General features: G+C 43.8%; 1 protein-coding gene across 1 annotated transcript in view; it reads right to left on the bottom strand.

The window, feature by feature from the left end:
- The window catches only part of LOC106000662 (histone deacetylase 8), a 264,784-nt gene that overhangs the window by 19,582 nt on the left and 220,190 nt on the right, over window positions 1-25,012 (bottom strand). The window contains exon 8 of the mRNA XM_013035949.1: window positions 8,955-9,060. Within this exon, the coding sequence (XP_012891403.1) occupies window positions 8,955-9,060 (106 nt within the window). The remainder of the gene's footprint in view (window positions 1-8,954; window positions 9,061-25,012) is intronic.

Genomic DNA, 25,012 nt, shown 5'->3' with positions numbered 1-25,012 from the left:
CTTTTTGCTTATGTGGTGCTGAGGAATCGAACCCAGGGCCTCAGGCATGCAAGGCAAGCGCTCTACCACTGAGCCACCTTCCCAGCCCATCACGATTTTTTGTAGGTTATTCTAAACCTTATATGCAAAGACAAATTATCCAAAATAATTTTTTATTTTTTGGGCTGTAGTGGGGCTTGAACTTTGGGCCTAGGTGCTGTCCCTCAGCTCTCCAGCTCAGGACAAGCGCTCTACCACTTGAGCCACAGCACCACTTCCAGTTTTCTGGTGGTTTATTGGAGATAAGAGTATCATGGACTTTCCTGCCTGGGCTGGCTTTGAACTGTGATCCTCAGATCTCATCCTCCTGTGTAGCTAGGATTACAGGCATGAGCCACTGGAACCTGGCTAATTTTTTAGTTTTGAGACAAGATCTTACTATGTAGAGTAGGCTGGCTTAGAACTCGCTACCTCCCACCTTGGTTCCCAAATGTTAGGATTATAGAATGAGCCACCATGCCTAAACTTTAGCTGAAATAATTTTGAAGAAAGAAAGATAAATTACTCTACCTGGATTTTAAGATTTATTATACAGTAATAGTGATCATAAAAGGAGGAAACGATTTGCAGATAGTGGAGCAAAAGAGAAAACCCAAAGAGACTGAGATAGTTGCCTTACAGTGAGTGGTAACTTTGGAAAGTGAGGTGGTTCTCAGGAGGCTCTTTGGATTTTCTTCCCTTCTGCCAGACAGAAAAGTATTTACACTGGGAGTCAAGAGATGATATATTTTTAAGATAAATGGAAGCACCTAGAATCCCTAGAGGTATCTGTAAAGGAAATGGCACCTGAGATTTTAAAATGTTCACCCTATAGTTTGTAATTTTTCATCTGTCTGCAGGTACAGTGCCAAGTAGTAGAGCACAAGCCTTGAGTAAAAAAGCTAAGGGACAGTGCCCAGATCCTAAATTCAAGACTCAGTACTAGCGCATGTGCGCGTGCACACGCGCGCACACACACACACACACACACACACACACACACATACTCGTGCATGCACACATTTTACATATATTTTAAAGCCCATCTATATAGAAACACAAATCATACTTCCTTTTTATGGTTGGTCATGGGGCTGGAACTCAGGGCCTGGGCGCTGTTCCTGATCTTTTATGCTCAAAGATAGCATTCTACCACTCTGACCTACAGTGCTACCTCCAGCTTTCTGTTGGTTAATTGGCGATAAGATTCTCACAGACTTTTATGCCTGGGCTGGCTTTGACCCATGATCCACAGATCTCAGCCTCCTAAGTAGCTAGGATTACAGGCGTGAACCAGTTCACAACTCAATTTGTGATGGGAAGGAGTTTCCAGATTACTGGGGAAAAAGGCAGACAAGGGATGATGAGTAATTTTGTCAGGGCAATGTTAGTTTTGGAAGGGGCACCAGCCTTGGATTCAAATCCAGGACTTTACATTTAGACATAACATCACTAAGGGGATGTTGTACAACATTTTTGGGCACTAGGCTACTATCTCCTAAGGCAACTATGAGGATTAAATGAGATGGTGTGTGTGTGTGTGTGTGCACGCATAAAGTAGCCAGCACAGTGTAGTATGCTTTATACTTGCTGGGAGTGTGGATAAGTGGTAAAGTGCTTGCCTACCATGCATGAAGCCCTGGGTTCAATTCTTCAGTACCACATAAACAGAAAAAGCCAGAAGTAGTGTTGTGGCTCAAGTGGTAAAGTGCTAGCCTTGAGCAAAGAAGCTCAGAGACAGTGCCCAGGCCCTGAGTTCAAGCCCCAGGACTGGCATAAAAAGTCAGTTCTCACTTCATGGATTTTGGTAGGCATTTCAATCCTTCCTTCCTTTCTTTCTTTCTTCCTTCCTTCCTCCCTCCCTTCTTTCCTTCCTTCTCTCCCTTTCTTTTTTCCCCTCCCCCTTCCTCTCTCTCTTTCTCTGTCTCTCTCTCTTTTTCTTGTACTGGAGATTGAACCTAGGGTCTTGTGCTTGGTGGGCAACTGCTCTACCACTTGAGCCATGCCTCCTCCCAGGCAATATTTCAAGTCTTCATAAGTGATCTGCCAAATTTTTCGAAAGTTTGTTAAAAGTTGATAAATTACTTTAAGTTGGGGAAGCAGCTTTCACTTTTATTTCAGAATTTGAAAAATTTTTAGTATGGCATTTTTTGTGGTACTATGGTTTGAACTCAGGACCTCATGCTTGTTAGGCAGGTAGTCTATCACTTGAACCACATCTCATCCTTTCTTGTTTTTGATGTTTTGGGATAGGGTTTTCTGGTTTTACCTGAGCTAGCCTGGACCCAGATCCTCCTCTTTATATCTCCTATATGGGTAGGATGACAGGCATGCACCATCATGCTTTTTATTTTTTTGGTTGTGGGTCTTGAACTCTGGGCCTGAGAGCTGTCCCTCAGCTCTTTAACTCAAGGCTAGAGTTCTACCATTTGAGCTACAGAGCCGCTTCTGGTTTTCTGGTGGTTAATTAAAGAGTCTCATGGACTTTCTTGCCCTGGTTGGCTTTGAACAGTGACCCTTAGATCTCAGCCTCCTGAATAGCTAGGACTACAGGCATGAGCCACTGGCGCCCAGCTGCCAAATTTTTGTTGATTAAGATGGGGGTCTCACTAATTTTTTGTCTGGGTTAGTCACAAACCAATGTCTACCTCCAGAGTGGCTGGGATAACAGGCAAGAGCCACTGTGCCTAGCCAGCAGAACATTTTTATAGCTTATTTTTCTGTTTACAACAAAAATAACAAGAACAAATATTTCCATGTCTTTTACTGTTTGGTGAAGCAAGGAGAGGAATCTGCTTGGTGGGGAAGCTGAGGTTGAAATAGGCTTCTGGAAGAATCACAAGGAGATAGAGAGGGAGATAGAGAGGGCAGGGGACAGGAAAGGGAGATAAACATAGATGTCACAGAGATCCTCACTTGAAGCCATTCAAATAGGCTCAAGGTATCTTCCATAATCCTGCTCCAAAGTCCTTTCAAAGGGTCCTAAAGCAATCATCAGTCTGCCCTTGGAGGCAACCTTGCCTCTCAACTGATCCTTACAGCTTCTCAGGCGGCAGGACAAGGCGTGGGAGAAATCTGTGTTTCCATGTTGTAGAGTTCTACTAGGCAAGAGCACAACTTCAAGCTCTAGGCTCCAGCAGTCCTTAAATGTGGTCAGACTCAAAGCCCCAACTGCCAACCCCTAGAAGGATGGTATCCTCAGACTGCAGGCTGCCAGAGGAGGTGCTGCTTGCCTCCTGAGAATGTTACCAGCAGATGTGCAAAGAATATCAGCTTGGGGCTGTAGAACTGTAAAGGGCAGGTCAAGCATGGTGGCTCATGCCTGTAATACTAACTAGTAGGGAGGCTGTGATTCAAGGTTACCCAGGGCAAAAAGCTTGTGAGACTCCCATCTGAACCAACAAAAAGCAGGGAATGATGGCTGATGTACACTTTAAGGCAGCATGAGCTGGTTGAGATGGCTGGTTCTCTCTTCTTTTCTTCTCTTTTGCTTCTCACTTAAGCTCAGAATGGACCTGGATGGTCTAGATTAGTATGGTACAAGTGATGGAGGCATGGAGGAATAGAGAGATGGGGAGAACAAAACAATTTAGGTCAGGGACCAGAACTTTAAGGATTGCTCATGCATTTCTTCCTTCCATTTCTAGGGAGACAAAGATCTCAGGTGCTTTGGACTAGCCACATAGAAAGAGCTGGAGTGGGATGGGTTTACTAGGGACAACTGGTAAAAGTAGAAGAGGGCTGGAAAGCAGATTTCATGGGCAATGCTGCTAAGGAGAGGACAAACAGTCTATGCACTGGTGGATCACTCATACTTTTAGGTACTTTGGAGCCTGAGAAGGGAAGATGTCAGTTCTAGGCCAGTCTGGGAAGGAAAGGTGGGCAGACCCTTTCTTAACCTATAGCTGGACACAGTGGTATGTGCCTATCATCCTAAACTATGACAGGCTGAAATTGAAAGGGATCACAGTGCCAGGCCAGTCTGGGAAGAAAAGCCTGAGGGACTCCATCTCCATAGAAGGGAAGCTGGACACAGTGGCACATGCCTGTGATCTCAGTGACAACAGGAAGCCTAAATTAGTAGGCAGGTCATGTTTGAGTTGTGGGCCTGGGTGGATAGTGAGACTCTATCCTAAAAATAACCAGTGAAAAGCCTCCTGAAGATGTGTCTCAGTGCTATCCTGTTATCCTCGCAAGAGTAAGGTCCTGAGTTCAAACTCTCAATGTACCACACCAAAAAAAGAGACAATATGACCCCCAAACTCCCTCATAAACAGTTTAAATGTCTGCCCATTATTCTTATTAGCACAGTGTGGCATACTTCAAGTGCTTAGTTAACTACTTAGTTAACTTGCTGAATAAATGAAGAGCTTAGCCAAGTCATTTATCTTCTCTGAATCTGTTTCCTCATGTGGTAGATAAATAATGGTTATTATTCTTATTTCACTTGTGTTGTCTCTCCCCATACTGTATCAGTCTGCTAGCCCCTTTCCCAGATCTTGTACCAAAGAGGCTGCCCTAAGTAAACCTCCTTTATTAAGGGTCACAAAGGGCAGATGTGTCCAAGGCCTTTTTCTTTCCTCTAGTGTCCCTTCATTTCTTTTTCTATCCCAGGCAAACCTTGGGGTATAGCTCTGGAAACTCAGAGCAAGTGTTGAAACCTGAAATTAAAACTCTAGCACATATTCACAAATACACAATGAACTCTGCTGCCTCCCTAGAGGGTTGGGTTTGGGAGGCAACCTGAAGCTCTGAGCCCCCTATGGGCCCCCATTTGATTCAAATGTCATCAGTATCACAGACTAGCAGGCCTCCTACCTCTTCCCCCATTTCTTCATGCAGAGCTAGCCAGGCTTGAGGAGCTGGTCCCCTCTGGGGACTGATCCCATCAGCACTGTTCCAACTCTGGAAGCTTCACTGTGAGCTAATTCCTGTGAAGTATGTGAACCAGAGGAAAGGCAAACAACTCCCAGAATGTGAAGATAGGGCAAGGAAGATTTTCCAGAAGTAGTCATGAGGTAGGCTCAGCTATGTACTCTTTAACCCATACTTCCTTGTGAATACATACCTTTAGGGGAAATCATTGGCATCCTAAATTTGAGAGCAATTCATATGGGAGCAAAACAAACCTTGTCTCTCTTTAAAGGGGACAGCTAGAATTGACTCTCTGTTGTTTTATTTTTCCCCCCTTTTTCTCTCAGAAAGACTAATGGACAGAAAAGATGGGGGTAAAGCTAGGTTATCTGATAGCATGTGGAGTACATCTCTCTAAGACATATCTTCTTGAGTCTGGTTGCCAACAGGCTAAACTCTCAGCCTTTGTGCTTGTAAGGGATTTTGTGAGAAGGAGAAAATAAAAACAAGCTCAAAGGCTGAACAAATTCAACTAGACATGGTGGATGACCTCCCTCACCTATAGTGGGGCTAAATGCATCTAATAGCTTATTGACATATCACCTCCCCATGTCACCCTGTGTCCTCAAACCTGCTTTTTGTTTTGAATAGTGTGCAAAGCTCAGTGAGAAACAACCAGCTTCACTGTGGATTTTACTTGCAAGAACAAATGGCTGTCTTGGAGATAGGTTCAGGAAAATCTTTTAGAATGTAGAAAATTCAGCAGCCTTTCCACACTGACCATTGTCATGGCAACACACTATCTGATGGCAGCCTGCGTCACCAGGCTGAGGGGCATGGTATCAGTATAGCAGGTTAGCCTGGCCATTTTTAGCAACATTGGACTTTTTTCTAGCCTCATTTCTTCTAGGTTGAGCTGATTTTCTTTTTGATTCTGGACTCATGTACTCTGCCGATTTTCATAGCTAGAATGTAAGACTTTGTTAATATGAAAGAAGATGGCTAAATAGAAAAATTTGAACATTTCTAGTATTCTATAGACTCTGTACTTGTTGTCCGCCCTTCCTGGATCCTCATCACCTACTATGAGTGACTTCCATTCTTCTCCTCTGCATTGATTCTTTCCTATATAACACAGCATTACACTCCCCCTTATCCCCCGCACCCCCGCAACTGTGACTCATCCACCAACCTTGCACTCTTACCATAGTCTTTTTTTCTTTTTTCTGTGTTCTCATTGCAATGTACAGCATCCTGGAATTTTAGGGTGGGAAGGAACCTTGACAATAATTCAGTCTAATCATCCTCCCCACTCAAAGAAGAAGCAGCTTTAGAGTGTGACAGCCAAGTGATCTTCTAGCCTATACTTGTATATTTCAAATGACAGAGACTGGATTCTTTTATGGGCAGCCTGCTCTACTTTGGGAAGCTGTGTTAGAAAAATCTGTCCTTCAATTGCAAGAAAATCAGTCTTTAAAAAATAATATCTATTCATGGATTCAGCTCTGTGCCCTGTGGCCATATAGACCCTGTCTCTGTCCTCTGCTCTGTGACAGCCTCTGCAGAGATATGAAATAGAGATTATGTGCCTTTCCTTCTCCAGAAAGCTTTAGCTTCTCCAAGCAGACCTCTTGGAGCCTGGGCTCCAGTCCTCTCTGTAGTCCATCTGACCTCCTAGAACATGCTCCTATTTGTCTAGAGCCCTTTTAAAGTGAGGTCGATACTGCATCAGTATCTCTGGAGGCCACCTTGCCCCACTGACTCATGCTGATCTCTGTGTCAACTACAATCCCTAATTCTTCTTTCAGATAAAATGCTGCTAAGCCTTGTCCTTTTATTTGGTATGTGTCTAGTTGCTTTAGAGGACCCAGTTCCTCATCCATATGTTTTTCTCCCAGTTTAGATTCATTGTTACAACCAGAATACTGATTTAACCGAACAGAATCTTTAAAAAAAATGACTTCCATGTAACTTCCATTTCCTCTAGGATTTATTTGCTTTCCACCCAAGGCTAGAGCCTTTAAAAAAATCTCATCTCTCATTCATTTCTCTTTTAGGTGTCTTACTTCTCCTAATTCTTTTCCCTTGTCATTTACTTTCCTTATGATTTTCCAGGCTTGACATTTCTATTTCTTCTATATCAAGATGTCACACTCTGTAGAGCTATGGGGACTAGAGATGTGTGCAGAGAAACAGGGCACACACATACCCCCACACACATAGGTGTGAGTAAGTCGCTGCAGAGGCTTGTAGGGTTTCTCTGTTTTTATTGCTCTGTCTGCGCTCTACCAGGATTTAGAGACTGGATAGGAAAAGGGGCAGAGTTGAAGGAAAAGGGATAAAAATTGGTCTAAGATGAGTCCTGAAAGAAACTGGAAGTGTGTTTGAGTCTGAGAGGCACAGGGGGAAACCAGGGAAGGATTGCTGGCATTCATCAGGGCTGCAGCACAGGGGGAAGGACTGGAGAAGAGCCAGCTCTGGAAAGTCTTGAAGATAAGGGAGGATTATTTGGTTAGGAAATGAGGACTTGTGGGGTGAGTGGCCATTGATAGATCAGAGGGAGATGGCTTCAAACAGCAGAGTTAGGAGGAGGCTGAAGGCAATAAACAATGCTTTGAGAGTCCACAACTTATTAGCTTCCAAAATTTCTCTGGCTAAAGCTCAGAACATGGAATCTTTGCGTAAAGGCACTGCTGTCATCATAGAGTAGTCTTTGCTGGTGGAAATAGGGCTTAATACAACCCTCAACAAAAACCCTTAGGACATAGAATGTTCCCTCAGACTAACTGCAGCCTCCTTTCATGCTGGATTACATTCCAATGAGGGAGCCCAAGGTTCCAGAACTGGCACTATCTTAGTAATTTTATGAATAAATGGCAATTTTACTCTTTACAACAGGCAATATGATACCTTTGACTTCTCAACTCTGCAAATAATTAGAATCCAAAAGCTACACAGGACATAACACAATGATTATATCAATTATACAGGAAAATAGCTGCTTGAAATACATAAAAGCAAATGCTAAATGGGAAGTGGGTTGTAAAGAAGCAGCTGGGGCTGATCTGGGGCACTACTGGAGAACTGAGGGTAGTGACCCTACACAGCTTGTGGACAGTATGATCAGGAGGGCAATGGTCCAGTGATCACCATTTCCCCTGAACTCTGAGGCTGGAATGACTCCAAGGCAGCCTCAGGGGAGAGAAGAAAAGCGCAGCTGTTCCATTCCCTGCTCCACTCTAGGTAAAACTGGGGAATCCATTCCCAGGCCATGAGAATCCCTGACTACTTAGTGGACTTTCACAGTCTCTCAAGGCTCTATTACACCAAAGATACATCCACACTAGAAAACAATATCTGTGAGCCCATTTCTCACTTGGACTCCTTCAGGGCTAAACTGACTTTAACTTCTTTTCATCTTTTTTTTGTGTGCCAGTCCTGGGCTTGAACTCAGGGCCTGGGTGCTGTGCTAAAGATTTTTGTTGTTGTTGTTCAAGGCTAGCTGCAGCTCCACTTCCAGCATTTTTGTTTGTGGATGACTGGAGATGAGTCTCACAGACTTTGTTCCCTGAGCTGGTGTTGAACTGTGATTCATAGATTTCAGCCTCTTGAGTAGCTAGGATTACAGACATGAGCCACTGGTGGCTGGCAAACTTCCCTCATCTTAAACTAGAGAGTTTTCTTTACAGTGCTGTAGATGGAATCCAGGACTTTACACGTGCTAGGCAGACATTCTTACATTGTGCCACACACTTAGCCCTTAAACTCAGTTTTACGAGTTGGCCTTTTGAAAGAAAAAGTATGTCAGGACAGATTTTAGAACTGATTTCCCCCTTAGAGGTGCCTAATGATGAACCTTTTGTTTTTCTGAAGGTGACATTAGCCAGCCAAATGACAATATCAACCAGTGTCCTGTGATGGATTCTGGCTACAAGCTGTCAAGCCCAAAAGATGTTTCCTTTCCAAGTCAGTGAAATGATTAGGCAGGAAAAGACAAATGGTATTTGAGGAAGTCCCCCCCACGAAGGGTTACCACAAACTGAGTGGAATCAGGAGGGCAGAACTTGAAGGGTGGTGCTCACCTTTGATGTAGTTGAGGATTTTCTGGATTTGGTGGGGCTCATTGCGGTCTGGCCGGCAGCTTGGCGTGATTTCCAGCACATAATCAGGACCATATGCTGTGAAAAACTGTAAGGAAAAGGGAAAGGCCAAAAAACAAACTAAACCACATAAAACCTCTAAGCCAAACCACATACAAACAGGACAATCAAAAGAAACTTACCTCTACCAACAAGGCCAAGAAGGCTTCACTGGGCAGGAGGCCCTGCAATGGTGGCATTACTGTTCCTTTAGCCTTCAATGACATGAGATTACTCAATTCTTTTTTTTTGGGGGGGGGTCCGGTCGTGGGGCCTGAACTCTGGGCCAGGGCGCTGTCCCTCAGCTCTTCAGCTCAAGGCTAGCACTCTACCACTTGAGCCACTTCCGGCTTTATTTTCTTTTTGCTTATGTGGTGCTGGGGAATCGAACCCAGGGCCTCAGGCATACAAGGCAAGCGCTCTACCACTGAGCCACTTTCCCAGCCCAGATTACTCAATTGTTTAGCTTGCTATTCAAGGGCTCCTTTGCTCAGGTCTTAACTTCTGTCTCCATCAATAGTTTTTATCTCTCCCAGTTCTCTAGCACACAACCCTGTTCTGTGCTCTCCCAGACATCCTTGTGTTGTCTTCCTGTAGGATCTTTGTCATTGCTCTTTCCTGGGGCTTGCAAAGGCCCACCTCTAATCCCTACTGCCTGAACTGTGCGTATGTGGGATTCCTCATCCTTCCAGGTGAAGATGAAATGTTAGTCCCTTTACAGGCTGTCTCTTATTCTCCACCAAACCCCACAGCATTCTGTTGGCACCTATCTTATGGGCCTCGTTTGCTTTGGTAGACAGAACTGGACTGCCTAGCATATGCAGGTCACATGCCAGTGGCAGTGAGGACTGTAATCATGGAGGTGGCTTCCTTTGCCATGCTCTAGGTGTTCACAAGCACATTCTGAATCAGATGATAGTTTCCCACAATGCCTGGATTTCTCCTCTTCCACACTGGAAGGCGGCAGTCCTCATGTTTTCATCTCTGAGGGCCTCAGCCCATGGCAGCTGCCTTAGACATTGGGTGCCTTGAATCCCTTTCCCCAGGAATGGCAAACAAGTTGAGTTTTTCTATTTTAGATTTTATTCCTCTGTAGTGCAGTTTGTTTCTTAAATTCAAGGAATCAAATTAAAAGTTTGTGGATTCTATTTCTGACTTACTTGATGACTCCTTGTGACCCCTGATAAGTCATAATAACTGACTGAGTTTCTGTGTTAGGGTCCATTTGGTGGAAAACACTACAACAAAGGGAATCATTCAATTGAGCCAAGTCTTTGAATGGGGGATAAACAAAGCTACTATTTCTGTTTAGTTTTGAACAGAAATAGTATTTGTGTACACTCTCTGGAGAGACAGCATATGGTCCTTAAAACTATGTGCTTTCAACAGTGATACTGTCAGAGGATAAGAAAACCAGGGAAATTCAAATTCCATGAAAAAGAAAATGGTACAGTGAGCATGAAAACAGGGATCTTGATATGTGTCATAATTTCAATGCCATTCAAAGAGTTTTTTTTTACAAACAATCCACACTTATTGCCATTGTCACCAAATTATCCTTGTTAGGAGTCTACATGTGCATTTGGCATTGTGGGAGATGTTGTGGAACAATCTCTAGGGATTCTTGCAATGGAATCCATGGGAGTCATTTGATGGGGAGATAGCTTTTGCACATCCACGACAGAAATGTCTGCACATTTAATTTAAATGAAAATGCCTCAGATTGTTCTACTAATGCCATGTTATGTGCATGAGCATGTGTGCGTGCGTGTGTATGCTAACTTAGAATGGCAGGAGGACTTAGGTCTTTCCTGCTGCATGAAGCCTGACACCCCAAATTGTAGAAATGGAAGAAGCTATGAGTTGAAATGGTCTTTAGCAAATGCATATATGGAACAGAGATGAGAGGTTACTTGAGGAAAAATTCAGAAACTAACTTTCCACTGTGGCTGAGGAACTATAAGGAATTCCCCTCCCTCTTTTTGTACTGAGGCTTGAATTCAGGAATTGAGTGTTTTTCCTTAGCTTTTTTCACTCAAGGCCAGTGATCTACCACTTAAGTTACAGCTCTATTTTTGGCTTTTTGGTTCTTAATTGGACATTAAGAGTCTTATGGACTTTTCTGCTTGGGCTGGCTTTGAACTGAGATTATGTTAGTTTTCAACCTCCTTATTAGTTAGGATTATAAGTTTAAGCTACCAGTGTCTAACAAGCCTTCTATTTTTAACCAAGGAGGGCTCCTTGGTACGAGCCTAAGGACTTTGTGGGCTTGGCTCTGAAAGAGAAGGCTTCAAACAGGTGTAGTGCCCTTGCCTTATGTAGCCTCTTTTCAACAGGGTCAAGTGCTACACTCATCTAATGGCTATGGAAAGAGAGGCTTACAAAGAGCACAGCAGGGCTGGGAAGGTGGCTCAGTGTAGAGTGCTTGCCTTACATGCATGAGGCACTGGGTTCGGTTCCTCAGCACCACATAAGCATATAAAGCCGAAGTGGTGCTGTGGCTCCAGTGGTAGAGTGTTAGCCTTGGGCTGAAGAGCTGAGGGACAGCGCGAGAGGCCCAGAGTTCAGGCCCCACAACTGACAAAAAAAAGGAAGAAAGAGCACAGCAGAAGAAAGGCAACTGCAATGATGTAGACCCCCCTGGCAGACCCAAGCCCTTAGTATCATAATGCTATAAAAATCAGAAGCAAGGGGCCTCATTGAGGTATAGGATGAGGGAACATTCTGTCTCTGCATGCAGAAATGACACTGATTCTTGGTCAGCAAGGCATGTCATGAGCCATTTGCCCAGGGCTGAGGGTTTGGAACAACATGTTCTTACTTGTGAATGCCTACTGTGTGGTTACCCACACTCTGCTACTTTAGTCTTCTTTGACCAGGAGCACACAGTGGCTAACCATACCATCAGCTGGGGCCAGAACTGACTACCACGTGACAGAATTCAGTTCTACTAGGATTAAGCCTTTTGTCCTGGCTTCATTTGGAGCTGGCTTTAACTGTGCCACATATTGGGCAGTTATCAATAACCCATGCTTTGCTGAAGCAAGCTACATGAAGTTAACAGCCATGTCTGACCACCCAAACTTGTCCCCACTTTTGTCAATCCAATACTATGCTCGGGTTCTGCTTCTTTGCATTGTTTTTGCATTAGGGGATTCAGATGATTTAAGGAAGTCCCAGTGTTGGGAGGCAGTTCCACATGGAAGCTTGCTGGCTCTGTTCTCAGAAGTTCTGCTTGGGGTACCAGTAAGACATAGACTCTATCTAAAGCAAAGGTGGTCCTGTGTGTCCCCTCTCTGGCTCACTCATGGCATTTCCCTGTTTCTGTGTTGTGTCTGAATTTTTCACTTGTCAAATTGCCTTTACCAGTATGAATTCTGCAAAGGTAGAAACTTCTGGCATGTTCTCTTTGTATACCCTGTAGAGTCAAACTCAAACCATCACAGCTTTTCCTTAAAGATATGTAGAATTAAATAGATTCACTACAGCTTTAGCTAACTGTTCAGGTAATTGTGTGGAGTAATTCAGAGTTCCCCCCAGAACAAACTGCGTCCCTAGGCTCTGGAGGCTTCGTGGTGTAGTGGAAAGAACACTGGCTTCACAGTCAGAGAAAACCGGAATGTGGTACATGGATTTAGCTGTGTGCTTCTGGTAAGCTTGTTAATCTCTGTTTCGTCATCTCTACCTCAGGGATAATAAATGCTGACCTGGTTGGGCTGTTAGGAGGTAGGGAGATAATATCTACCATAAGCTGAACTCAAGATCTAGAATATAGTAGGCCTTTGATAAATGTGAATTCCCTTTCCCAGTACAAGAGGCTTTTGCCTAACCATGTCTTCTCCACATCCTGAGGGATGGTGGGTGAAGCTCTGATTCTAAGCTGAGATGCAGAAAGAAGAGCCTGTTCCTCGTGCCAGACCAAGCCTATTAACAACCCCAGTGTGTCCCTCCGCACTTGCTTCAGTAATGACTGAAGTTTAGCCTGGGGCCAGTGGAGGGACTGATTTCTCTCATTGTTTCCAGTACTGTGGTTTTGCCACTTGTTACTGACTAGTGAGGTAGAGAGGAAATATGATCACAGAAGGCAAAAGAGATGTTGGGGTGGAGGGATTTGGCCAGCACTCGAAATAGCTTGAGGCCCCACCCTGGAACTGCCCTCCAGCTCCTAAGAGGAAAGGAACTGCACGAAGCAATCCATCCCAGACAGGTGGGGCACTGGATGAAAGAGGCCAGCCGACCTTCAAGGGAAAACATTGGCTTTGATCTCAGCAAAGGAAGGAGGGAGGTACTAACCCCTCTCCACCCCTTCCCCTTCCCCTATCCCCTCAGCACTCCTATGGTTTCCAGGGTTCTAATGGAAGTATTTTGGAAGGGAACCTTGTACTGGGGATGAGGCAGTGGAAGGTATGAGGTGGGGTGGAGGGCGGGGAGTTGAAGGTAACAAAGGCTTTAGAGCAGTCTGTCATTTCTAGACCTTAGAGTCAATGAATAAAGGAATGTAAATAGCTCAGCTCCAGTATACATCAGCCCAACTTAATGCTCCATTCTTGCTCAATCCTTTCCAGCTCTTGCTCACACAATGAAAACAGCATACAATTAGCTACTTGGTCAAAAGGATATCAGAAGAAGCCCTAAAGTTGCTGTATGCCTCGGTAATCCTGTTTGGTCACGGGAAACCAAGCCACAAACCTGAATCAGCCGATCCTTTTATCCTTCCCTGGACATTTAGTAAGTACCTACTATGTGCCAGTCTAGGTTAGTCACGGGGGTATAGGGACAATGAGACATGTTTAATAGAGGTTTTTTTTTTTTTTTTAAAGAATCAGTACAATGAATGGTATAGTAATAATGTTAAAAATCAAAGTAATGCCAGCTAACATTTACTACAGGCTTATTTTGTGTTAAGCACTTTTGATAGATTGACAAACTTAATTCTTACACGCAACCTGTGTGGTAGGGACTATTATGGTTTCCATTTTATGGCAAGGAGCTGAAATCCAGACTCACATACAATATGTGAAAAGCTGAGATTTGCATGGAGGTCATTCTGGAGGCCAGCACTAACTTTAGAGTCCATAAAGTGGAGGTGATGTAGACTGGGGTCTGGCCAAGGGAGAACTGGGGTAAGGGTTATGGTGGAAAGGCAGGAAGCATGAACCAACCCCAGCCCCTAGTTAGATATAATTAGGTGTGGTAAGGGGGGACAGGTCACAAGGCTGGGGAAGCAGGCAAGAATTTCACAATGGGCCTTGCCCAGACAAGGCCCTTACTCCAGACTAGGAACTCCATGAGGGCAGAACATTTATCTATTTGCTTCTTCCTATATTACAAGTTCCTAAAACAATGCTTGCTTACATGGTTTGGATGAGAAGAAGCTTTAAGAAGGTGAGCAAAGGTCACTTTGAGACAAGCACTTGAGACAGCCCACTGGCTAACATGTAGAGACTGGTGCAATTGGAAGGGAGGAATGCTGAGTAGGAATACCTGGTTTTTGAACCCCCAGGGGTGATCACAGGACTTGGACAGGGACAGTGTGGGAGGGTTGGAGAGAGAAGAGATAGCATCAATGGGATGAGACAGGGGAGTAAGGAAGAGGCGACAGTCAAGGATTTCTGGCTGTGGGGGGAAAAGGATTAGGAATATGAGGACTGAGGGCCTACATGTGTGTGAGGGGTCCACCTGGGAGCACATGCAGGATTCAAATACTGATGGCATTGTGATCTGTGTTCCAGAGGGAGGTAAGATTTCTGAGACCACAAGTACTACAGATTTGGGAATTACCAACAACATATAGCCATGGAATCAGATAAGATTGACAAGGCTGGCAAGGTGGGTCCTGCCAGAGTATGAGAGAAGGTATGTGAATGGCAATACCTTAAAGGGGACTGAAAGTCTTCTCATTTGTTTATGCATGGAAAGAAGGTTGGTAGACATCTGGTAGTAGGGGCCTAGAGGGAGGGGGGAGGGAATAGAGATAAGAATGAGAACTAAAATATTCTCTATTTAAAAGGGAGTTTGTGCTGGTGGCACACACTTGCAATCCTAGCTACTTAGGAAGCTGAGATCTGAGGGTCATGGTTCAGAACCAGCCTGGGCAGAAAAGTCAGTGAGACTCATGTGACCAATTAACTACCAGAAAACCAGAAGTGGAGCTGTGGCTCAAGTGGTAGAGCATAAAAGCTCAGGGACAGTGCCTAGGCCCCAAGTTCAAGCCCTAGGATTGGCATGAAAGGGAAGAAGGACAGAAGGAAAGAAGGAAGGAAGAAAGCAAGGAAAGAAGAAAAGAAAGAAGGGAGGAACAAACAAAAACGGAAGGAAAGAAAAGAGAAAACAAAAAAAGTTGTAGGGCTGGAGTCATGGCTCAGCAGTAGAGTGCATGCAGGCTCAATGCCTTGGGTTGAGACCTCAGAATTGCCACAAAGATGGGTGGTTTTAGATGGAGTTCTGGAGTATATTTACAGGCTAAGGGGTAAGAACATACTAGGTGGACACAGGCACAGCCTGAGAGGGACTCATAGCTAATTATGTCTTTCTGGCCCATTAGGCAGGGATTCACAAGGGACAAATACTATCTTTGTTTTGTTTTGTTTTTGGTTCATAGTGGGGCTTGAACTCTGGGCTTGGGTGCTGTCTCTCAGCTCTTCAGCTCAAGGCGAGTGCCCCACCACTTGAGCCACAGCACCACTTCCAGTTTTCTGGTGTTAATTGGAGATAAGAGTCTAACGACTTTCCTGCCTGGGCTGGGTTTGAACTGCGATCCTGAGATCTCAGCCTCTTGAGTAGTTAGGATTACAGGCATGAACCACTGGTGCCTGGCTATTGTGTTTTTTTTTTAAACACAAAATTATTTATTGATTATTGTTCACCATTATTTACAAAAAGTAAATTATATACATATATGCAGTTTTTGACTTCTGAAAAATACTGTTTTATTTAGCTTTTAAAATAGTTTAATTAACTAATGAGCATATTAATTATATGTTTAATTAATTGTGATATGTCCATATATGCATATACTGTGCCTTGATTAAATTTATTCCCTCTCTTTTTTTGTTAGTTTTCTTTTTGTTGGTCATGGGGCTTGAACTCAGGGCCTGGGCACTGTTCTTGAGCTTCTTTTGCTCAAGGCTAATGCTCTACCAATTGAACCTGACCTTTTCTGTTTCTGTGGTACTGAGGAATCAAACCCAGGGCATGCTAGGTGAGCACTCTATCACTCTACCACTCTACCATTAGGCCATACTCCCAGCCCTTTTTGTTGCACTCTTAAAATTGTTATTATAAAAGGTAATGAGTATGTTTCTTTTCTGGACAATGTAACCCCTTTCTTTGCTTTCTTCCAGTTTTTCCTTCCCGTATATTACCTCAAGCTCTTAGCATAAGGCCTGGAAAATAATAAGTGCTCAATTCATTAATAAATAAAATGTAGCATGATTGGTGTTATGCAGAGATTCACATCAGGTACGTAATATTAGGGCCTTGATGGATAGGGTCATTACAAATAGTCAGTGAGGGAGGGGTATGTGTGGTCAGGTAGCTAAATCAAGCAAGAGAACACAGGATAAGTTTTGGAAACAGTAACTGCTGTTTGTTGGCTAATGCTGGATAAGGAGAACTAGGGAGCCTTAATGTTCAGGTTGAGAGGACAAGACCATATGACAGCAGTGGGGCAGGGCCAAAACTGGAGCAGTACTGTAGGACTTTATGGCAGACAAGAAGGCCAGGAGAGCAGGAGGTGAAATGTAACAGGACTTGGCAGATGATCAGCTATGGAAGAAAAGAGTGCAGGAGAAGTGGAACTTGACTCCTGGATTTTGAGTCTCGGGGATCCGGAGGATCCCAGTGTCTGTGACCAAAACTGAGGTAAATCAGTAAGAAAATCAAGTCCAGCCAGGGAAGAGGATAGGCCTAGTTCTAGTTGGGTGTGAGGTGACAGCAGGGAACTGTGTCTGGCAGGCAGCTGGAGATGGGCTGGGAGTGTGTGGAAGTAAGGACATGGCATGGGTCCAAGGTACAAAGTTGGGAGAAGGCCTACATTTAGAATGCAGTCAGGGGGATGAAAAGATCCAGTAAGCACAGAAAAAAGGAAGCAGAGGGAAGAAAGAACAGTGAAATGAAATTTCCTGGGAAGCTCAGGGATAATAAGCTTTAAAATGCTTACACCTGCCTTGCTGGCGACATGTCCTTGTGGTCAAAGCAGCCTTCTCCCCAGCCAGTTGCCGATACAATGGCAGATTCTGTCCAGTCTCCTTTCTAGAATATTCTAAGCAGTTCTCAAACTTTCTTTTTTTTCTATACTAGGGATTGACTTCAGAGACTCGATTTGCTAGGCAAGTGTTCTACCATTTGTACCACAACTCTATCCCATTTTTTTGTCGGTCGTGGGGCTTGAACTCTGGGCTTGGGCACTGTCCCTGCACCCTTCAGCTCCAGGCAAGTGTTCTACCACTTGAGCCACAACCCCACTTCCAGTTTTATAGTGGTTTATTGGAGAGAAGAGACTCACAGACTTGCCTGCCTGGGCTGGCTTTGAATCATGATCCTTAGATCTCAGCCTCCTGAGTAGCTAAGATTACAGGCATGAGCCATTGGTGCCTGGCTCTATGCCCTTTTGGTATAGGTTAATTTTGAGGTAGTATGTTGTTTTCTGTCTGGGCTGGCTTGGGCTGTGATCCTCTTACTTGCACTTCCAAGTTGTGTTGTTGGAATGACAGGAACATGCCACTGTGCCTAGCCATTGGTTAAGATGGAGTATGACAAACTTTCTTGCCCTTCTTTCTTGCCTTCAAACTATGATACCCCATTATTTATATCTCAAACAGGTAGGAGAATTGAGCCATTGCACCCAGCTTAAACTTTTAATTATTAGTTCAGGCTCTACCCTTCCCTAAAAATTATCCTGGATTCTATCAAGGCAGGCCCAAAGATAGTGCTAACCTCTCTTGTAACCCACCCCTGGCTTTTCTGTCTTCACTTAGGAATGTTGTGCCAGTGATAGTAACCTGGGCTCTGGCCAGAAAGAGTACTTCTTGTTCTGCATCATCCTGTGAACATAACTCATCAGGACCAAAACAACATAATATTAGCACTTTGGACCCTAACACGATCTTGTTCGATACTTCTCAACCTTTCCTATATCACCAATTACTCCATCAAAGAACCTGAGCCTAACCATGATGAAAACAAAAAAGCCCTCTTTTTTCCCCCTGAAAAACATTTCTGTTTACAGGAAATTCGGTTATTACATATGTCATTGATGGTACATTTTAAGGACATAAAATTGCAGTGGTATTATTGGGAGTAAATTTTATTGCCATGGCTTTACAACACAAACAAATAAAAATAATAACTCCATTAGTTGTTGGATTGAAGCTGCAGGAAGCAGCACATCAAAGGCAATTGCTAGCAGGAGAACTGGGGGCTAGGGGGAGGTCCAAAGCCCAAGCAAGAGGTCAGGGAAATGCAGGCTATTCTAGAAAAGATGTTACATGTGGAGGTGGGCACGAGGATGAAATGAAAAGGGAATTCTCCATTGCTGGGATAAAATTCTGGTGTCCTGAAAGTGGAGCTGTGGTGCTCAAATGGTAGAGCACTAATCTTGAGCAAAAAATCTAAGGGGCAGTATCTAGGCCCTGAGTTCAAGCCCCAGTGCCTGCACCAAAAAACAAAACAAAACAAAACCCTGGTGTTCTAGGCTCCATACGTACCCTACCTTGGGCTTCACTGCACAGTATCAGTATATAGGAACAGTTTGATGGCGAGACTTACACACTAGGGCACCATTGTGCCAAGCACTGTATGTGAATGAATGAATGATAGGATGAATGGATAGTATATATAAATAGTTTCATTATTCACATTTTTTTTGTGGTGCTGGGGATGGAACCCAGGGTCTTGTGCATACAATGCATGCACTTTACTACTGAGCCACATCTTTGGCCCTCATACCTGGTTTAATTGCATTTTAGCTATTCTTACTGAAAAGAAGTTTCTAAAGGAAAATTATCAGGCAAACCTGGGAAATGTTATCTTACTTGAGCACCAATTACATTTAAGCAAAGAACAGGCCCAATATTAACAAGTCTTATTTCATTAGCTACAGTACTTAGAGGCCTCGTGCACAGCCATTTTGTGTATTTAACCTAATTTGTAAGAGTCCTATGTGAGCTGATCTGCAGCAGTACGTGCATGTGTACTTGTGCATGTGTGTGTGTACGTGCATGCACGTAAACGTGCATTCTGTTAGGTTTTGAGTATCATTCTAGGCCCTAGGGAAAAGCTGAGAAAAAAAATAGTGTCTGGTGACAGGTCTCAAGGAGATGTAATCTAAATAGAAACAGAAAGGTCTAATTACTGGAGAGGCAGAGGAATCAATCCAAACGAAACTGTGTGATATTGGTTAGAGTTCTATAAAATGTTCTCACATGTGTGGGGCTACTAGACAAGTGAGGTAAGCCTAATGCCAAAACCATGTAGTGTTATAATTGTGGTGAACTTGAACCCAAGGCTTCAGACTTTCAGCCCAGTGGGCTTTCCAATAAATCATGAAATAATTAAAGAGTGAGATTTCTGGTACCATGGGGGATGAATCCTAAATCTTTGTTCTACCATTTACTAGTTGTGTGACTTTAACCAAGTTACTTATCCATGTCATGCATTAGTTTTCTTATTTGTGAAACAGGGGTGAGGGGAGATAACAGAAATCACTTTATAGGATTATTGTGACAGTAAATGAGTTAATTCACATAAAGCTCTTAGAACAGTCCCTGGTCCCGACAAATGCTCAGTAAATGCTTTTGTTAATATTTAGGGACTAGATGAGGATTAAAAAAGGAGATACAGAAGAGCCAGGAGAGATTAGGGCAGGGTGCTGCCACCTCTCTAGGGGTCTCCCTGCAGGCCAAGATTTTCCTTCAGGGTGAGTTTTTAGGGGTTTGGGGAAGAGCACTGTCCAAGACTAATAACTTCTTCACACCACTGCTGATCCTCAAATTTCTACTCTTACAGAGAATTCTTCTTTTATAAATACACGCAGGGTCAATTTTGGTTATATGTCTTTGTTAATCAAATGAATATTTTGGAAACAAGCCTACATAGGAACTTTTTTTTAACATCAACTATTTGTTTGGCCAAAGATGGGGATGGAAGAGGGAAGACTATAGGGATATTGCTTTACCAGCCTTGCTGGGGGACAAAAAGATGATTTTGAAAACAGATTCTAAGGTCTGGGCATGATGATTCAGGCCTGTAATTCCACCTACTTAGGAGGTAGAGACTAGGAGGATTGCAGTTTGAGGTAGATCCAGGTTAGTAAGACTCCATCTCAGTCAACATGCTGGCCATGGTGGTTCATACTTGTAATCCAAGCTACGAAGGAGGGGTAAATAGAAGGATAGTCATCTGAGTCTCTCCTAGGCAAAAACACAAGATATTATAAAAGTAACTAAAGAAAAAAAAGTGCTGGAGAATGACTCAAGTGGTAGAGAGCCTGCGTAGCAATGTATGGCCCTGAGTTTAAGTCTCAATACTGTCCCTTCAAAAAAAGGGATTCTGTTGGAGTGATAAATGCGTGCTGACTTGACTCTATCCTTATTTTATGCCAAGCAATTCTTCTTTCTCCATCCTGAAACCTCTTATAGTCTCTCTTCCCCACCATTTTGGCTTCCTTATTTCTCACACACTTCACTACTGTTTGACTTCTCCTCATAATTTCACCAAACTGTTTTTTAGAGGAGTATGGCAAAGAGATTTGAGCCTGTTGGTAGTAGCTGCTTGGAGTGCAGTGTTCACGAGGATTCCAAAACTCAGTCTAGGTTCAGCAGGAAAATGTATCACAGTCATTTTCTAATGTACCCGGGCCCGGGGGGGGGGGGAAACTGAAGGCAGCTATGCCCTCTACTTGTTGTTCCTGAATTAGGAGACCAAGAGACTACCTACCTGTCCAACTTAATGTCCTCTTCTCAGTTATTTATCCTGTTTGACTTCCTGTCAGTACATGTCATCAAGCTCCTCTTTCAAAATGACACTATCTCACTATTCTTTTCCAATATTCTTTCCTGGACCCTCTTCATTCATTTCTGAATTGTAGGTCTCTTCTGGCATACTCTCAGCTTCTCCCTTCCCCCCATCTCTCTCTCTCTCTGTCTCTCTTCTCTGTCTCTGTCTGTGTCACTTACTAAAAGTCCATACTCTGTTGCTGTTTAATGATATTTATGTAGAGACCATACATCTCTGGGGCCAGTATGCATGTATTCCAGCCTCTGACTTGCATTTATAATTAATCATCTGCTGAGCATTTCCACCTGGGAAATTTGAGTTCTTGATTCTTGATGCTCAATATTCAATGTATTCCAAGAAGACCTAATTTATCCCAAATCCTTTAAAAGGGAATGTTTATGGTTTTGGTTCCATCAACACCATGGGGGACTCTCACTATACAATCTACTACTCTGCAAAGATTTGTGACCTTGAATGGGCTAGTGTTCTTGTGCTTTATTTAGAAGTATTGTGTTTTGTACTTTCAAAATACCTGCAGTGTTATATGGAGGATCCTGTTTCTGTGATATTACATTGTTTGGAGAGCAATTACTTCTTTTCTCATTATTTGTCAAACAAGACAAAAAAACAAACAACAGAAGGAGGCACAGGGCACTCCCAAGACTGGCATTCCTTGTCAGGGATGGCCAGATAGCAAACATGATGTTTGGCCTTGGTGCAGAGCGTAGTGTAGTAGGTGCTGAGGAGACAAAGATCAAGCAGAAAAAATATCTAGCAAAGGCACCCTGCAGTATAGAGGAGCTTATTGTCCGGTAGACAGTCTAAGAGGAGTCACAACTAGAACAGCAGAGGTGACTACTTTCTCTATAGTGACAAATTCTGAAGGGGGATTGTTAATTGTAGATAATGATAAGGTTTTATGGAGGAGACTGGAGGTAATGAAACTGGATCCCAGGACCAAAAAAAAAAAAAAAGTAGATGGAGAGCCAGCACCAGTGTGGTCCCACTGGCAGCAACCTTCTCTGAACATCTCCTTTTTTTGTGCTGAAGGCCAAGAGATTTGATGGGCTTGGCAGAGAAAGGGAAAGGCTGTGGAGGCATATGATATTCCATCAGAGTGGGATTTCTTCCTGTCATCCAGTGAGATGTCTCTGATATCCATTGAGGCAACTGTGGGACAAATTAGAACCTATTGATTCATCTGTTCCCTGGTTCACATGACTTGTGTGTTTCCTGAATACTGCTAGGCCAGGCTGATGTCTTGCCTAGATGAATGAGTCTCAGTTCCTGCCCTCAAAGAGTGAATGGAGAGGCAGCTGTGCAACTGAGCAAGGACAGTGCTTTATGACAAGGGCCAACACAGGAGGGAACAGGAAAAGGGTTTTTTGAAGGCCATAGAGAAGACAAAGCAAAACAAGTAATGTTCTCAGAGTCAGCCTCTAATTGACTTCTGTCTTCCCACCCTTAGGAGGAAAAATTATATCAGGAATTCATTTCTCATCTTGTCATTATCCCTGCTGAAGACCCAAGGTTAGCTCCTCACTATGTGCAGGACCAAATCAAAACACTAAGGCAGGAAATGTGAAGCCCTGTAGTCTGGCCCATGGCCAATGGACTTGCCCAGCCTTATTTCCCCATGGGCCTATACTATAGCCACATTGAGTAGCAGTATCTCTCTCACTCCTCTTTATCTAGTCAATTCTGTTGCCTTCCTCCACCCTTTGCTACAAGAAAGGTATTTTGGAGACAGTTGAGAAATGATTACCATTCTGCCTCTCCCAGCTCCTTCACACTGTCCACATTCCTTCCTTGGGTTCCCATAGCTCAGGGCTGGCATTTATCACATCTTGGTGTAACTGTTTTTGTGCTTCTTTGCCCCAGGCAGTGTTGTCCACCAGGCAGTGCTTTCCCCACTGGTGGGAACTGGGCCCTCTTCTTTATCTCTGAGATTTGGTATGGACCCAGGACATAGTAGGCACACTTGACAACTTTGCTGGGTGAATGACTGACTTGGACATGTGGCCAGTTGGGCGCTGTTGTCGTCAGCAGCTGGGGTTACTTAACATGAGAGATGCATAAAATATGAAGGGCAGCCAGAGTAGCTATAAAACAGGAGGCTCTAGTGACATCATGAAAACAAAACAAAACAAAACAAAACTGGAGAAGGCTGAGACAAATGCTCCCACTCAGGTTTTAACAAATGACTCTCACTTCTGAGCAGCCCTTTTATTTGTCTGCTCGCCATTCACTTTCAAAAACCCAGTGGTTGAAATGATTCTAATTATTCATGGTCAGTGGCATATCCAGGAAACACTTAGTTCACAAGCAATTAAAAGACACTAAAATAGATTTATACAAGTTGAACCTGATCTTGCTGGTAAGAAGGGAGTAAGAGATTCAGATCTTGGGGGAAGGGTAGTATTTGTTCACCAAGCTTAGTTCCTTTTTGCACTAGTTTGGTGTGACAAGGGTGCAGCCAGAGATACCCTTTCACCATCTCCTTTCATGCTTCCCTGCAGTCAGCTCTCCTTTAAATGTATGGGCACTGCCTGGGCCTAGCTATTGCCACAAGACAGCTCCTTAGTACTGTGATGAGGGGCTTGGCTTCCAATCATATTGGAACCCCTAATAAACAGGGTCCTGGATCTCTACTCTGCCAACCTTAAAGGGTTACATCTGAGGAGGAAAGGAAGGAATCTGGAAAAAAGCTCTAGGTGCTAGTCAACTCATGCCTGTGGGCCCTTTCAGTTTCTGTTTGTGGCTTTTCTCAGCAACCGATTAACAAAGATCCACTTAGGCTTGGCCTCTAACAGCTTATTCAAAAGTCCACACGAGGATGATACATCACCTCACCACACCCAATCCAACAGAGTTTTAATGTCCCTTTAATGATGACAGCAGATGGCAGCTAAACAAACATGGGGTAGCACATGCTTAGCACATGGAGTCCAGGTGTCCACAAAGGTTTTGTGCCATTTTTCTCCACAGTAGACTCTGACTTGCTGGATTTAACTCTAAAGGGAGGAGAGGAAGGCCACCTTTGGCTGCTCCAAGAAACTTGGAATAATATAGCTAAGCCCTCAATGGTCAAGTGTGATTGATGCAAAATTTAGGATAAGCAAAATAAAATGGCATGCATTTAAGCACCAGCTTTCATCTAAGTTTAGAGAACTGCAAAAAGGCTAACAAGCTGCCACAAAAACCAGCTAGGGAAGTGAATGAAGGTAGTGAAAAACTGGTTAACAGGAATGGTAGTTCACATTTAAGTCTGACCTTAAATTATGAAGGCCAGGAGATACGCTAATGGCAACTTGTTGCTCTATGTGCAAAAGGATCCTAGGATCCTTCACACTTGGTCACACTTCCCTGCCTTTCCGCTTGAGGCGGAGCACAGGGCCCTCCCTTCTCAGCCTACACCATGATTCCTACTCATCTTTCAAGACCAGCTCAAATGTAACCTCTTTGAAGTCTTTGCTGACTCCCCAAAAGCAGAGTTCCTTGTTGCTCCTCTGGGCCTCCACAGGCCCTTTTACAGCCTTTGGGCTCACTTTGACATATTTGTTTGCATGCCCTTCTTCCCCCACTAAGCCAGGAATAGAGTTCTTAGGAGCCAGAATGTTCACATGGCACAGAGATGCTTTCTGAGCACCAGGCTGGGCATAGGGATGGTCCTCATTCAAGGTTGGCTGTCTGAGTGACCATATGCATACACTTGTGCTTATTGGGTCCATTAGCACCCAGAGGGAAGGTTTATTAGGCAACAATTGGATATACTTTACCTGCTTCTTTAACAGTGGAATACCTGCTTAGTGATTACTGTGGTGCTTGAATACAGTAAGAAATCTGCTACTCGATGTGGCCTCACCTCACATGGAAGAGATAAGGCCTTGGGGTCCAGGCTCTCAGCATGCTTTTCATGGTTCACAAATGCAAGGCAGAAAGTGTTGCCCCAAGCCTTCATCTCAACTCTCTTGTATTTTCCACTCAGGAACTTGCCCAGAAGC

This window comes from Dipodomys ordii, unplaced genomic scaffold (assembly GCF_000151885.1).
Source record: "Dipodomys ordii isolate 6190 unplaced genomic scaffold, Dord_2.0 Scaffold232, whole genome shotgun sequence".
Taxonomy (NCBI): Eukaryota; Metazoa; Chordata; class Mammalia; order Rodentia; family Heteromyidae; genus Dipodomys; species Dipodomys ordii.
Note: the sequence above shows the minus strand (reverse complement) of the source record. Positions and strands in the feature narration are given on the sequence as shown.